General features: G+C 37.7%; 2 protein-coding genes across 4 annotated transcripts in view; both read right to left on the bottom strand.

The window, feature by feature from the left end:
* Positions 1 to 233: 233 nt before the first annotated feature.
* LOC144643306 (ubiquitin thioesterase Zranb1-like) lies at positions 234 to 10930 on the bottom strand. Its single transcript, XM_078502509.1, is given in 7 exon segments — positions 234 to 2286; positions 2893 to 3122; positions 6475 to 6719; positions 7375 to 7573; positions 8201 to 8272; positions 9403 to 9915; positions 9918 to 10930. Coding segments are annotated over 7 exon segments (2091 nt in total). The 5' UTR covers positions 10588 to 10930; the 3' UTR covers positions 234 to 2124.
* Positions 10931 to 15365: 4435 nt separating this feature from the next.
* Positions 15366 to 15972, bottom strand: part of LOC144643290 (uncharacterized) — a 54541-nt gene continuing 53934 nt past the window's right edge. For 2 of the 3 annotated variants that reach the window (XM_078502489.1, XM_078502491.1), the window contains one exon: positions 15367 to 15972. This exon is cut by the window's right edge and continues 402 nt beyond it. The gene's annotated coding sequence lies outside the window, so the exon portion shown is untranslated. The other variant, XM_078502490.1, reaches the window with a different exon arrangement.

Consider the following 15972-nt stretch of genomic DNA (forward strand, 5'->3'; position numbering starts at 1 on the left):
TCCATTTCCAAAAGAAAAACCATCGCTGAGATCACATTGACCTGAAATATTTCTTCCAGCCTTCATTGGTATTACATCAGCAGTGATATAATTTCAATTTTCCCTGACTTGTCTTCAATGTGCCAGTTTTCCTTGACTCAAAATAAAATTCCCTGACTTTTCCCTGACATTGAAGAATTTTTTCCCTGACCTGTGGCAGCCCTGATGGACTACTGTCAACACGAAGAGTACAATTTGTTAATAACAACAGTTTATTGTGTTTGGAAATTCACAAAGCAGTAAAATTACAAAAGAACAACAAGCATAACAATCCAGCAGTAGTACAATAATACATCAACATAGCCAAGCTGTCCAGCTCCAAGCCTATTCTCCTTACTGATCCCCATACATCTCTTTTAATGTTAGTTGTGAAAATTTAGTGGTACATCAACCCCGATTCCCCTAGTTGATCTGTTTCTTATTCTCACTGCCTATTGATTGAGCAATGTATTGGCAGGGTAAGGAGAAGCAAAACAATGATCACTCTTAGTAATTCAAGAGATAAAACAAAGACTAAAAGACAAGACATTGCAAACAGTGTGTTAACCTCATCACAAACTAACTATATACAATGAGCAATTGATAATACAACCTAGCTGAAAATACTTTTTTATACACTCCCTTGTTTAAATTCCTAGCGTATTAAATTGGTAAAATTCCAAAAATTCATTTAAAGCACAATTAGCATAAACCTTGATGAATAGACCATATTTGCAAATGACAACCTTTGACCTTAAACACTTAAAAAATTACTTATAATGGGGACTCAATCATAATATCACAAAAACAGATGTTTTCTTTTCAAAATTGCAGAAGGCATACACAGGCTTGAAAAAAGGAGCAAAAAAAGTTAGGACACTGAGGGGAGGGGAGGGGAAGGGTTAATAGGTCAAACAGAATAGGCCATTTCCAATATATTAAAATTCTAACTTGACTTCGAGGCTTGGGGGACTAAAATAAAATAAATCATTTCTTTTGTTTTACTCCCCCAGACCTCAGAGCCAAGTTAGAATATTAATATATTGGAATTGGCCTATTAACTAATCAACAATTAAAATCAAGTTTTAAATTGAGTCTTACAATTTCTTCTATAATTTTTTCGTAACTTTGTGACAGTTATTTATAAATATGGTCTATTCTTTAAAATATTATATTTCAACAATGCAGTTGTAATCATAATGTTATTGGGATTTCATAAAATAAACTATTTATAGTGATTTGATTATTAAACCATAATCATGTCAAAAATTCTGTGACTAATCAAAGAAAATTAATACTCTGTAACAAATGTATTTATAACATGACTGCAAAAGCAGGGCGATCTTAAGCATGTCAACAAAAAAAGAAGTACGACCTGAAACTCACTTGGTTATTCTCAAGTTTATTTTACCCCAGATTTAGAAAACTCAAACAGTAAATTCAAACAACCAGTAGAGACGGAGTTCTGTGTTGTAACTGTAACATTCCAAATGCACATGCCTGTTGGCCTCTTATTAATAATTGTTTACAGTCTTGTATAGGACACACGCCTATTCTCTAAAACTGTAACAAAATCATCAACTTTCACACAAAATCCATCTCAACTGCTATTGCACTGTTCGCGATCTCCTGCTACATTCAGTGGTGACTGAAGTTTAGAAGAACATGTAACTGTGGACAGGCTCTCCTAAAGAGGTGATTGATGAAGAAAACTGCATAGCAGGCTAGAGGCAGGCTAGTAGCAAAATGTTCACTTTGTTAACTTGACTGACTATTTCAGAAGGAAACAAAGTCAACATTTGAGGTCACTGGCCTATGTTCTGATCTTCATTACTTCTGGGTAGCCATCTTATTCCACACAAATTGAAATCTGTGCAAAAGGCTCTGGAGTTTTCTTTCAATCCCCTCAACACCCAAGTTTACTTGCCACATCCCTTGGAAAGCCTTTATACAAGATAAGGAGCTTACAGCAGAGCTTATGACCAAAGTATTGGTTTACGTCACCATGCAGTACAAACTTAGCATTTGCAAGCAATTTAACCCTAAATGTGTACAATATAACGCATAGCTGACGCACTTGTCGTATCTGATTATCTAACATGGACATCATTTGGTTTTGCTGAGCCTCCTGTAGCGGTCTAACCAGTCGTCGATCAGTTGATTGAGTAGTGCAGGTCTTGGTGTCACTTTCTGCTGTGCCACAAGGACTCCACCCTCCGTCACACAACAATCCAGCCACTCACGCAACAAACGCTCCTCACTACCCCTCTGAAAAGTGAAAAGCACAAAGGTTTAAGTCAATAAAACAGCTAAAACATGGTCAATAGGCTTCTTTGGATATATTAAAAATAAGCTTGGTGGTGAGGCCTAGAGAACACAAACAAAAGAAATTCTACAAGCATGTTTATTCATTTCTTTTGTTTGTGTTCTCTAGGCCTCGCTACCAAGCTGAAGTTTAATATATCAAAAGAAGGTTATTGCAATTGCTGTACCTAGGTCCTTACATTTAAATATTTCAAAAGCTGCATTTTGTCAAATATTTGATCCAATCAGTTTCTCTTTATCATAATATACTTAAATACACCAAATTTGATTTTGATTTTGTTTTAGGCATTAAAGTCATTACTTTATTTAGTTTTAGCCAAAGATAACACCTACGGTGAACAAAACATTCACATTCCAAAGGGAAAAACAATAATAATTATGGTGAGGATTTACATGGGTAGCAAATATCACCTATTACCTCCAGAACACAAAACCCCTGTACATGCAAGTCACTTTGTAAGTCAGCATCAAAAAAAATTAATTATCCATACAAATTTTTTAACAAACTCTTTACAAGATGCTATCTAATAAGTTTCATCAATTCCTCACCTCTTCTGCAGACAAAAAGTGAACAGGTAGCAGTTTTCCTTCACAGTCAACTAGTGGCAGGTAAGTCACGTGAACACTGTCTATACTATCTACATTAGCTCCTGCGCCAAGCTCATTGGAATTGTCAGTTTCCATAGCAACCAAGGCAGAGAAATGTCCTCTTGTGTACCCCAGAACTAATGGATTTTTCCAGCAGAAACTTTGTTCCCATAAAACAGGAAGATAAACACCTAAAAACACACAGGATAAGGGGTAAGAATTCAAAGTACCATTTGCAAGAAATACAACATGCACCAAATATCATTAAAGGAGGTATGTCACTGTATTTCAAGTCATTTTTCTGGTTATCTTCAAATTGAAGGAAATATCAAAATAATAGTTTTCTAAGGTAAAAAACACCAACGGATTACCGTAAAGTTCTGTGTATAAGCCGCACCCCCGATTTGGAAGCTCAAATTTTGGAAAAAAATATACAGACAATAAAGTTTGAAGTTAAAGTGAAGTTCTATTGGTAACAAACAAGGGCAAACAAGCACGGTTCAAAACACTGACATTGCGGTTGTTGCAATGTTTAATATAAATTAAATCTTACGAAAGCGAAATTTCACTTGTCATACCTTGTCTTAAACTTGGATGCTCTCTTGATATCATTTTTTCGAGTTTATCGATTCTAAACACTCCTGAAACACTTGTAATTCGTACCATGTTCGTACGAATCGTACGCGAATCGTGAATGCTAAAGTAGCCAAGCTTTGAAATCTAGAGAGGAGTCTGAGCATTAAAAACAAACATGGCGTCACTTTCTTCGGAAGAAACCACGTTTTCAAGTTTCTTGGAAACTGCAACCCGCAACAGGATAAAAACTTCATGCAGAATAAGAGTTTGATAATCCAGCAGATGCATTTGCTGTAAAAGTCAATAAAAAAGCGAAGTGGTGGGCCATTTGCCTTGTGAGTACTTGCGTTTATCTTGGTGCTTTCTCGCACGCGGCAAAAAGACATGCTTCAAAGTGACCGGCACGCTTCATTGCAAACAGCTTTTGCAGAATAAAAGTAAAAGGCCATGAACAACAACAAAGATTTCAGGTTGTTAAACGTTTATTCAGTGACGTCTTGAGAAGTTTTTTATGAATATTAATTAACCTTTGAGAACTCCAACCAGAGATGTTTCCGTAGATAAGCCGCACCCCCGATTTTGGACTGAATTTAGAGGAAAAAGGTGCGGCTTATACATGGATCTTTACGGTAATAAAACCCCGAAAATATACAAGGGTGGTTTCGACTGACGAAGATAAAGATGGATTGTGAGCAACAAACTTGAAAACATTTGCCAAGTTTTTCAAGTTAAGTTGTCCGTGACGTAGCTCTTTTAACATTAGGCCAAGTAAGAAAATCCAAAGTTCTGTTTTTTTCTTGTCCGGATTTTCTAAGAAAAAGAGAGGGAGGGGCGGGCACTTTTTTGCTATTTTTGTTATTTTGTTTCATTTCTTACCTGTGTTGTTCAAATGTCATGACCTATCCAGTACGAACCTAGCCTGAGTTTGTATTTTAACACAGACAAAAGCCATGTTTTACAGAACTTTTAACTAGGTACAAAGTAAAATTAATGCCTTTAGGTTTTTGTTCATTCCAACTTTTCCAATAAAAAATAATTAGAAAAAAGAGGCGGCCCCCAAAAATGAAGCAGGTGGGGATGAGAAACATCTGTATTTTTTTACTTGGCCTTACTGCTAAGTAAATGTATAGCCAGTATTAGGTCCATCATGCCATGCTCCTCCCACTAATGCTCAAGTGCTTACATGTAAATGAAAACTATACTCCTATTCAAAGGATAAGCCAGTGACAGTACATGTAGCTGATTCAATAAATCCAAGCCAAAATGCACTAATTGTTGGCTTCATCCATTGCAAGTCACACTTTATCAGTGGCTCATTAAACACACAAATGAAGCAATCTAGCAGCATTGTTACTTTCTTCCCACTAGGTGACAAAATTGTTGGTTTTAATGTACAAATAAAGAATGGCTATTTTATATTAGAAACATATTACCCACCCAGACAAGCTTTGGCAAACATCAGTTTTGTAGTTTGTCTGGTTATGTGTTTCTAGTATAAAGACAGGCACAAGACATGTACCCTGTCTAGACAAGCAATCTTTCATAATTCATTTTTCAAGATCATTTCGAAAAGGAGCTTGTCTAGACGGGTTAACTAAACAAGACAAATAACAAATTGTTTGTAGAAGCTCGTCCAAACAGGTTGGCACATCTCATGAATAAAAATCTCGATGATTTGGTAAGTGCAGAATGCAATATGGAATAATTGAAAGTATGATGTTTTATATATGTTCGTGTTTATTTGCTTTATTTTACTTTCGGAGAAACTGTTCACAGGCTACTTGTATTCTTTCCCAGGTGTTCCTTAGGGAGGCGCGATGGTCTAATGGTTAGCGCGCCGGACTCCGGAGCGAGCGTTCCGGGTTCGAGCCCTGGCCGGGGTCACTGTGTTGTGTTCTTGGGCAAGACACTTTACTCTCATAGTGCCTCTCTCCACCCAGGTGTATAAATGGGTACCGGCGAAATAATGCTGGGGGGTTCCCGGCGATGGACTAGCATCCCATCCAGGGGGGAGTAGAAATACTCCTAGCTGCTTAATGCTAAGGAAACCGGGATAAGCTCCGGCAGTATGTGCCACTTTGGCTCGAAGCTGACCTTTTTTTTTCAGGTGTTCCTTACGCTAATCTTTGCAAACGTAACACGACATTTTTGTTCGTTTGTAACAAAATACTTTTGTCTTCCTTGAAAATGCGATAACATGAAACTTTTGTTTTTTGTTTGTTTTACGGCGGCATCGATGACATTTTTTTAATTTAATTAAGTTACGGTTTAGACTGCACGAAAGACGATTCTCAAAAACTAAAGAAACAAATCTAATCAAAAAACATATTTTTCGACAGGCTTTTTAAAACGCAGTACGGCTAGGATATTTGTTTCCTGGTTATCAGGTGTTCAGGCCGAAAATCCCGGTGCAAGTGTTTGCATACCTAATTACAAAAGCGCTGTGAAAGTCTCAAAATCTAATTTAATCAATTTGCAGTTTTTACTTGGCGCCAAGAAGTCTGCAGGAAGCCTACCGCAAACACACACTACAAGCGATGTTTATGAAAGTTCCAGAAAACAACGTAGATTAATCTGCGCATGCGTTTGGTGTAAATTACGTTGAGTTGTACCACAAGGAGAGCAAAGGGTTTTCTGAAACAAATAAATACGTTTGAGATCTTCATATGAAAGTAACGTAGATGTGCTCCAGGTTTTACCTAGGGGTACGGTCAGGTGCTCCCCACCTCCCCTCACCCCCTCCACAATGAATAATTAATTAATTGATATTAATTAATTAATTGGTGATTAAAAGTTTACACTGTAGCGCTTTAGGGGTTTAGCGGACGACAGCCCCACCAAACCATCACAATAGTGCATTCTGCACTAAAAACGGCCAAAGTTGAGATTTTTAACTGCATCCATTAGTGGAGAGGAGCATAATAGCAACAAAAAGAGAAAAGTTTAACTTTTTCAAATCAGAAGTACCTTGAAACCTAGCAAGCCCAAGCACCTCTCCTCTAAAGCTCTTGACATATTTCACACCGTATATGATAACAGGTCTGCGGAGAATATGCGCCAAAGCAAATACGTGTGTCTGTTCCAAGGATGTACCAGGCTGACCAGCAAGACTAAGAATGGAAGCCCAGTCTTGTTCCCACTGGTCTTCATCCAATGTATATTGCAATGTTTCAGCCTGCATTGACTCCCACTCCTTGTACCTATTAAAAAACCTGTCGAAACAAAACACAAGCTCAATTGGCAGCATTAATATCATAGAAATTAAACAAAAGCCTTTGAAGGGAGACTAATTTTGGCCCGAATCAATAGGCCAATGTTTTGTTTACAATGGTAGTCTCTATTCCTTCTGTTAGCATGAACTTGTTACTCAGGCTTATAATAATAAGGAAATGCCCAAGTTGAAATTACAGCTTTGTTATTTTTTACGTTCTACTTCAAATCGCAGTTCAATGAAGAATTAATAATGTAATGGCTAAGTCACAAATGCACATAATTTACCAATTAGGAATGTTTGTAAATAAGTTGAGAAATATTGAAACAAATATTTAGTAACGCATCCGTGACATCATGAACTAACATCTCTCACAGAATCCTTCCACAGACACGTCACTTCCATAATAATTCATACTTTCTCATGATAAAGGAGCAGTAAAATGACATAAAAAGTGTCAAATTGTCATAAAAACAGCCCGAGTTCACACATCTTTGCGTCTTGTTGGAATAAAAAATAAATGTAGTCTGGCAATTTTAAAGATGTGATAAATGACCAGTGACTGTACGATTTAGTAGCTACGGGAACACACTGAATATTAAAAAGACATTTTCTTTTGAAAATTTTCAAAACTACGTCTTGTAACTGTGTCCTACCTGGACCCTCCTTCAGTTAAACTGTCATACAGAGCTCTTCTTAGGGTGTTATCCCTGTCAAACACACCATATGAAGCCTGAAGAACAGAGTCTAGAAGACAGTCACCAGCAGAACGATTCCACAGGGGATAGATCCTACTTGCTAACTGTTCTGTGATCTCTTCACTCCAGTTGATAACAGGAGACTCTATTTCTAGAACTGAAACAGGGAAGGAAAGAATTCAGGACTTGATGATTATGTTCTTTATTTTCGCATGATATTGAATGGAGAAGTTAGTTGCTCACCTAGAGTTATCCAGGGATGTCGCTAAGGGCTGGCTGCCGGCTAATTTAACCAGCTGAAATAGAACTTAAATCCGGCTGAAATTTCACATGAAAACAAAGACTTAGGTAAACTTTTAGAGCTACCAAAGCCGGAAAAGCCAACTGGGCTTGCTGATGAGCCCGGCTTAGTGTTTTCTTAGCTACATCCCTGGTTATCATAAAAGCTCTATATAGTCCCTGGGGGAGTACAGAGGGGCACTTATTAGAGAGGGGTTATTTCAAAAATCATAAATCAGCCAAGTGCATGTAAGAAAGATATAAGGGCTCATTCTCAGTGTAAAAAGTTGTGAAACTCTGTGATGTAAGACAAAGAATGACCAAGACAACAAAGAACTTTGAAACAATATAGAGCAGGGAAACAATAGCTCCAAAACAAAGAAAAATTTCACAAGTTTTTATATCAAGGTCAACCCAATTTAAGAGATGTAAAATGTCCATCTCCAGTGAAAAAAAAAAAGTTGCGATAAAACGTGTGATGAGCAGATAATTTCTTAGTTATTACCTCTTTGAACTTCCCTGTCAAGAATGTCATCAAATACTTGTCTCTGTACTCTTGCTGGAAAGTCTTGAACATCTAAAAACAGTCAGTAATAATTATTGTATTACATTTAGTTCATATTGTGGGATTCTAACCTTTTCTACAATGATTAGTAAATTACACAGTGCATTTTTCAATAGTTATTAATAAAAATTATGTTGATTCTTTTTCATTTGGCAGCTGTTTGGAATATTATACCAATGTAACAATCACAATGTTAAAATGATTGTTAGTACTAAAATTTTAAGTCTCTTGAAAAATTATTTACTTCAGTGGCACAATAATTTCTAATATGTGGTAATCATCCTGATGATAATAGAGGGTGATAGCTGATAGTCATTCTCTATTGCTAATATTTTTAAATATCCAAATGCCAGAAATTCTACCTTGAATCATTGCCTATCTTTATAAATTATTTATGTAATGACATTCTAAACACCTTATTAATCTTACAGAATGTAGTGAGCCCATTTTATTTATTTTATGAACAAGAATATTTTATGGGAACTAAAACCCCCACAAGTATAATTAATATTGAATAGTTTTTACAAGTTACTCTTGAAAGAAACATCTTCTTCAGTTTATTCGAAAGGTTTTTTAAAGCACAGTGTTGCCCAAGTTTTTGTTTCCTATTTGTTAATAATATTTAGCTCTGAAAATGCCAGGGCAGGTTTTTGGATATCCAATTGCATTAATTTAGTTCTGAAAATGCCAGGGCAGGTTTTTGGATATCCAATTGCACTGAATTTATGAAAGCAAATTATAAGAAGGCCTCGTAATTTCGTTATTCATCAGAGCTGGCGCATAAGGGATTAAAAGACGTTTCTCCGGCACTGTACTTGACCATCTTGCTCAAGAGAGGTTTCTTGGGAAGCATTTGCAAAGTACTGAACAGAAGTGCAAGCGGCAGCGCTTTAAAATTTAACTTTTTGCTCTTTAGCGAAAAGGACATCGCAAACAACAAACGCAGCTTCCACATTTTACAAGCCACTGATCATATTTACTGCATGTACTCAAAATCATCGCCAGTGAAAAAGTCGAAAATCGAGTGTGTCCCATATATAAAGCGCCCAGGCCCCACACGGACAGTCACAAATAGTGTGCTGCTACGCTGAGGCTTCGTAGCAATAAGGTTCGTCAACAAATTATAACAAAATAATCCTCACCTGCAGGTAAAACAAAAGTGACCTGATCAGTGAAAAAGTAACAACGCCAGTCCCCCTTACGTTGCCTCATGGTGTGGCCCATTTGTTTTCTAATGTCTGCTGCTAGTTCTGGGCATGCAATGCACGGAACACGTCTTAAATGATGGCTTGTCACTTCAGGCGTAAGCAGTATAGTCATGAGTTCATCTCTTTTAAATTTAAATGCCAAGTGAACTAGTGTGTGACCGACTTCGAACACTCCTGGTCGGTTCAACACCAAACAGTCTTCTCTCGTCAACTGTCTGGAAAGATCACTGACTGAGTTTAAATAGCTCTCTACAGAAGTAGTATCGCCCTCGACAACACCTATACAAGCACTTAACCACAACCAGTCTGAATCTTTTAGGCGATTGCGAATCTGCAACACTTCCTCGTTATCATTGACATCATCTGAGGCTGGGATGTCATAAATTATTTTTTCCCCAGTCTGACTGCTTGGTTGGATTTCTAAAGTGGCTTCACTGACTGATGAAGGGGGGACCTCCTCTTTGATGTGGATGGTCTTTTTGCGTTATTGTCTAGACCTATGTTCTTCGCCATTTCTTCTTGTTTCGTTTTGGCTGGTTTCAAGCATTTACAAAGCACACATTTGGCAGTTTTTGGCCAATTTTCATAAGTACATTGTGGACAAATCCATTTGTGATTTTTCGAAAGCGCTCGATTCTTGTCATTGTTGATTGTTTTGGAGTCTAGCCTTCCGTAGTTACCGACAGAACCGGCTAATTTTGGAGAAACGCTTCGACCAGAAGCATCTTTGTTTACATTGCCTGGGTCCGTGTGTCTTCCATTCTTAGTTGATTTGTGTTTCGACGCCCGGCACATCGCGCAGTGTTGTGAGCGAGGCCAATTTTCGTACGTACAACATGAACAAGTCCATTTGGAATTTTCCTCAGTCTGTTCAGCAAGCCGCGGAGATAGTGTTTTCCTGTCGCTTGATGAGCAAATAATAGGGTCTGTAGAGATAATTCTATCGCTAGTAGCTGCCTCATAAGTATCTTCTGTTACACTTGTGGGTCTAATAGCTTCTTGCGTGATGACCTGCGGCGGTCTTGGAGCATAGCACAAAGTACATTTTATAGAACATGGCCAATTAAAGTATGTGCAGTACTTGCACGCCCATTTTAAGCTTTCTTCTTTCTTTGGCATGATGAAAATAATCTAATAATGTCGTGATAGTTCTCACACAACGAAGTGAATGTCTTAAGCGTTCACAATTCGACAAATACCGTTTCCTCCTAACAACACCTTTTCTGAAAGATCCCTGAAGCTGTACCAAACTTGGTTGATGATTTCCTCGAGCTCTCGAGCCTTCAACACGGAAAGCTCCCGCCAATCCTCTTTTGACGAGTGCTTTAGGTGTCATGAAGCTGATTTTCGTGCTCGTCTGAGATTCGTGTATGACGTTCACAGTGAAAAATTGGCGAATACTTTCCTGGGTTCATCAATATCACAGCTGTCGCCATGATGTGTTTTGAAAGTGAAAAGCCTCGTGCCGTGACGTCAACAAACATCTGGCATCCTGATACCCAGGCCTCACTCGGATCGAACTAGAACCAACCGTGAAAATATTTCTTTCAATATAAACATTTCGGCTCCAGAATTTCAAAGCCGCTTAGCGTTAATCCACTTATCCGAGATCCCAGGCTGAATTCCTTAGTAAAAGTTCGAGATTAACCAACGCCCATAAAATAAAAAGCAAAAATTATCGATGAGTTACGAGAAGAAGTTTGCAGTATTTCTCCATGGGAAAAAATCAATCTACATTTACTACGGCCAGAAACCGCTACGGCTCGGAAGCCGTCAAGACATTTAAAAAATTCATATCGGATCCAGCTGATGCTATGTTTGAAAACTCTTTTTTAGCTGAGACTGTTTATTCAGGCTAAGAGATTTTATGACCTATGTGCCTTTTTGAGGGCTTGGCGGTTTTTCTCGCAAATTAACATTTGGAATGTGGGTGGATTCAATACATTGGGCGTATCTCGCATGAGGAAAGTCACGAAGGTCCGGAACTCTAATATTAACGCATATTAGTTTTAGTCCGAATGAAAAACTGATGAAATAGAACTAAGGTAATAGTTCCTGAATCTGATATAGCGTTTTTTAAGAAAGTCTGCGGGCAGTAGGCCACTTAAAAGTTTTTCCGGTATTTTAAAATGGCAGCAAAACCGCAAGGCGCAATATAGTTTTTGTATAGCCATGGGAATCTAAGGTGAAAAAAATAGAAAATTTTGAGTTTTTTTCTGGTAGGAAGTCTGAAACCGAAGTCTGAAACCGAATAAATTATATGCGGTTCTGGCGAAGAAAACATTATGTCCTTTATGTCCTCCCAAAATAGCATCTAGCGCCTTCTTGTGAGAAATTTCGGCAGGGACGGCGGAGCCGGGGGGCTAGGGGGGCTTTGACTCCCCCCCCCCGCCCCCAGAATTTCCGAAAAAATAAAGACTTACTTACTAAGAGAAGAGTCACTTATAAGGGTTGAACGCTTAACTTTACCTTTTCTTTTCCAAATAAATCGAAACATTAATTTGTTCGCTTCTATAATTACGTCTTTATGAACGCTTACGAAACCACCTAGATACATAAAGATGGGGATGAAAACGCCTAAACTAACTTAGTCCAGTCCCTGAACTCTCCCTACCCCCGCCCTACATAGGGGCTGAACCCAGGCGCGCGAAGAGAGAGTTATCGGGTTTTGTTTGTCTGCAACGCAGGCTATAACCAGTTGGCGGATAATAGATTTTTGATTGCGTTTTTGACACTAAGAAATTGCCTATGAAGTTACCTAGATTTTATGAAGAAGGTTTGAAAATTTTTTTGCAGAATTCTCAGCAGCCACTGAAGTAACTGATCGAGAAACGGACAGGAACACGTTGGCTAAAGTTGTAGGAATAATAAGTATATCTGTGTTGATGGAAAATCTGATTATCATTCTGCTTTATTTAATAAAACAATAAAGGTATAATTGTACTAGCGAATCTTATAACAAAGGAGAACTCATCGTTAAACAAGAAAATTACCTAAATGGTCCTAAATGGTTTCGATCTGTCTCCCTTTAAGAAGTTTTCTATTTAACGAGAATTGTTGATGCTTTACCAACCCTTTACCTGTACAATGGCGGAATTGTCTGATGTCTTTTAAATCTAAACATAAGAAGGATTTTATTTTGAATGATCTCATTAAATTGCGATTTAGAGAACAGAATGTCAATCGAATGTCAACCATTTACGTGAAAGTACGGCGCAAATCTGAAAAGGCAGCTACGGCACACGCAAGATTTGCTGATCAATTTCCAAATTCTCTTCTTGATTGGAAAGCAATTTATAAGTTACTTTTCAAGGTATAGCCATGGAAACTAAGACTAGCAAGTTTCAGTGTAAAATTCTAAATAGATACTTACTAGCAAACTGCTTTCTCCACAAAGTTGGTTTAATACCCTCCGCATTATATGTACCTTTTGTGAAGAAGAGAGCGAGACCCTCGAACATCTATTTATTATTGTCATGTTACGGAGAGATTGTGGCTGGATTTCATTGTTTGGTGCAATAAATTAAATATTAGCTTAGATGAACTAACCGATACACGCCTCTTTGGACTTTGGCAAAGAAACGAAGATTTTCTATTACTCAATCATCTTTTAATCATTGCTAAACAATATACTTATATATATGTATGAATGCTGCTAATAAACTAATTCTTCCTTCCTTGAAGTTAGTTAATAGTAAGCTTAATTACGCGTACGTTTAGAGCGGTTTTCACTTGAGTGTCGAAAGTTAGTAAGTTGCGTTTGCTTTGGTTTTGCATTACTACGCTTAGTGATTGGTTTAAAAGATCTCGCGCCATTTTCTCAGCCAATCAGAAGTAAAACTAAAACCAATCGTGACTCGCTCGCGCACGTTTTCCCGCGCTCCAATTCGTGCCTGCGACATAAATTTGCTTCGAGTTTTGATTGGTTTACTGGAATGTCTGTGTCCTTGTTTTGTGATTGGCTAGAGTAATTACTTTGGTTTTGGTTTTACGACACTCACTAAAAACTGCTCTATCAAACTGAATTTTAAGTTATGAAATCTAACAATGAGGAACACGGCCTCAATGCCAAACTAAGAATATCTGTAGGTAGCTTTACGGTTTAATTCTTTTTCTTTATGTTCACTTCCCCCTTACCAGTAACCGTTACATGTATTTTTTTCTTTTTTTCTTTCTATATATGTATTAAATTAATATTATTTAAAATGTAATTCTTTGTATTCATCTATGTTTTATCTGTTTTTTCCCAATAATCAATGAAAATTTATTACAAAAACCTTCTTGTGACTATCAGTCAAGACACTGGAGGCAAACAACATCGCGCTTGCTTGCAGTTCAAGAATTCCCGAGAAAGCATCATCCAAACAGGAAATTCTTGCTGATTGAGGAGCCGAGGGTGGTCGAGGCAAAATTTCCTATGATTTTTTTCACTCAAATGTCTACGCACTTTTGTGTGTATTTCAAGCTCAACTGACCCAATCACTCTCATCTGGGCATCATTGGAAAGATCTTTTTCCTCCTGCAGAGATAGAATATAAGTGATGCCCTTTTTGGTCAAAGTTAATGACGTCAGAAGTGGAACAAAGGGCAACGTTCGTCACGGCCGGTGGTTTCTTCTCGTCCCCAGAGCCGCTTGTCCCTCTTAGCCGGCGAAGGTTGTGCGCTAGAATCAAGTGGCTCTGGGGACTCATGACATTCTCGTCCCCATAGCCCTTTCGTTTCTCTTAGCCGGCTTGGCACCAGAAAACAGAGGGCTCTGGGGACATAGGATTTTTGAATTAATTCGAATTTTTTTGATTGGCTGTTTGGAACAAAGAATTCCTAAACGGAAGTCAAAAACATAACGACTCTCTCATACATTCTTTTGAAACGTCATGACTGCATACATGAAGACCGGAAGTCCTAGAATCTAGGACTGGAAATTCTCTGTCCCCAGAGCCCTTCGTTTTCTCGTGCCAAGGCTCAGCCGGCTAAGAGAAACGAAAGGGCTATGGGGACGAGAATGACTCATGAATTGATTGGCTGGATTTTAACAAAGAGAACAGCCAATCTAATGAACCCTTTCAAAATCCCTCTCTTACACCTGAGTTTAAAACGGTTGATTTCATTGGCTTGATTTGAAACGCTCTTTGTTAAAATCTAGCCAATCAAATCATGTGTCCTCACAGCCAATTGTTTCTAGTGCACAGGCTTCGCCGGTTAAGGGGGCCAAGTGGCTCTGGGGACAAGCGTTCTCGGTTCTAGACCTCGCAGCAACAGAACGCATATAATTTATTCGGCCAGACCGCCCACCAACATAAATCAAACCTTACTATTTTTTTAACTTTAGATCCATGGCGATACAGAAACTATATTCTACTTTGTACCTTTAATAAGTGGAATATTATCAAGGTCTCTACAATCTTAACTTTAGCTGCATTTTCATTTTTTAATCCTACAATGTAACTTCAATAAATGGAATATAATCATGCATTTCCCTACAATATTACCTTTCCAGGGTTCTATCTAGGATTTATCGTTTGGGGGAGAAGTCCCGAGTGGCCGAAGACCACGAGCTTCCTAGGGGGGTCCGGGGGCAAATGAATATGCGCTGAGATGCAATCTGGTGCATTTTGAGACACAATTTTGAGAAATGTTACAATTGTATTTTTGGGGTATTTTATAGCTACTTACATACTGTAATGATAACAATATTTTTTGGAGGGAAGCTGGGCATTTTTTTTTTTTTTTTTTTGGGGGGGGGGAAACTTCTATCCCTCAAATACCCTAGATAGAACCCTGCTTTGTCATCATTTTAATTATCATTCTAATTTCTACAATGCACGTTCTATCAGGTAAGGTAATCCAGGTCCCTGCAATCTTAACTGTATTGTATTTTGAAATTCTACTGTCGTTTGTAATTTTAATTAAAATTCAGTTAATTTCTACATTATACCTTCAATCACTGGAGGTATTAAAGGTCCCTACAATCTTAACTTAAATGTATTGTTACTATAAATTATTTACATTTTTTCTCAATTTTCAAAGTACCTTTAAAGGGCCTGTGTCACGGCTCGGTTAAGATTATTTTATAAAGTTTTACCAAATACTCGCTATGAAACGTAATGTTTACGAAGAAATTATTTCTATAGATCTGAATGACGAAACCATAGCTTCAGTACGACCCAATACGTCTCCCGGACGTTATAATTTTATAATTTTAACAAGCAAACGTAGCTTGTTCAGCAAACTGCGTAACCAATCGCTCGCTCAGGAGTCTTAAATTTGTTTGTTGTTCATGATTTTCACGCAGTGGTTTTGTTTGCTTGCACATTCTTTTCTTCAATTTTACAATGTTAAACATATTAAATAACTATTAAGTCGTTTTAAACAAGCACACTTCCGTAAGTTAAGAAATCAAGTGTCCTTTTTCTCTCAAGCCGATGCTAATTATTTAATGTTTAAGGACTCTTGCACGTGAGCCCTTGTTTAACATTTTATTGGATGTTAGAGCGGTTTTCACTT

The sequence above is a fragment of the Oculina patagonica genome, chromosome 2, assembly GCF_052425735.1.
Source record: "Oculina patagonica isolate OP01 chromosome 2, crgOcupat, whole genome shotgun sequence".
NCBI classification, from domain to species: domain Eukaryota; kingdom Metazoa; phylum Cnidaria; class Anthozoa; order Scleractinia; family Oculinidae; genus Oculina; species Oculina patagonica.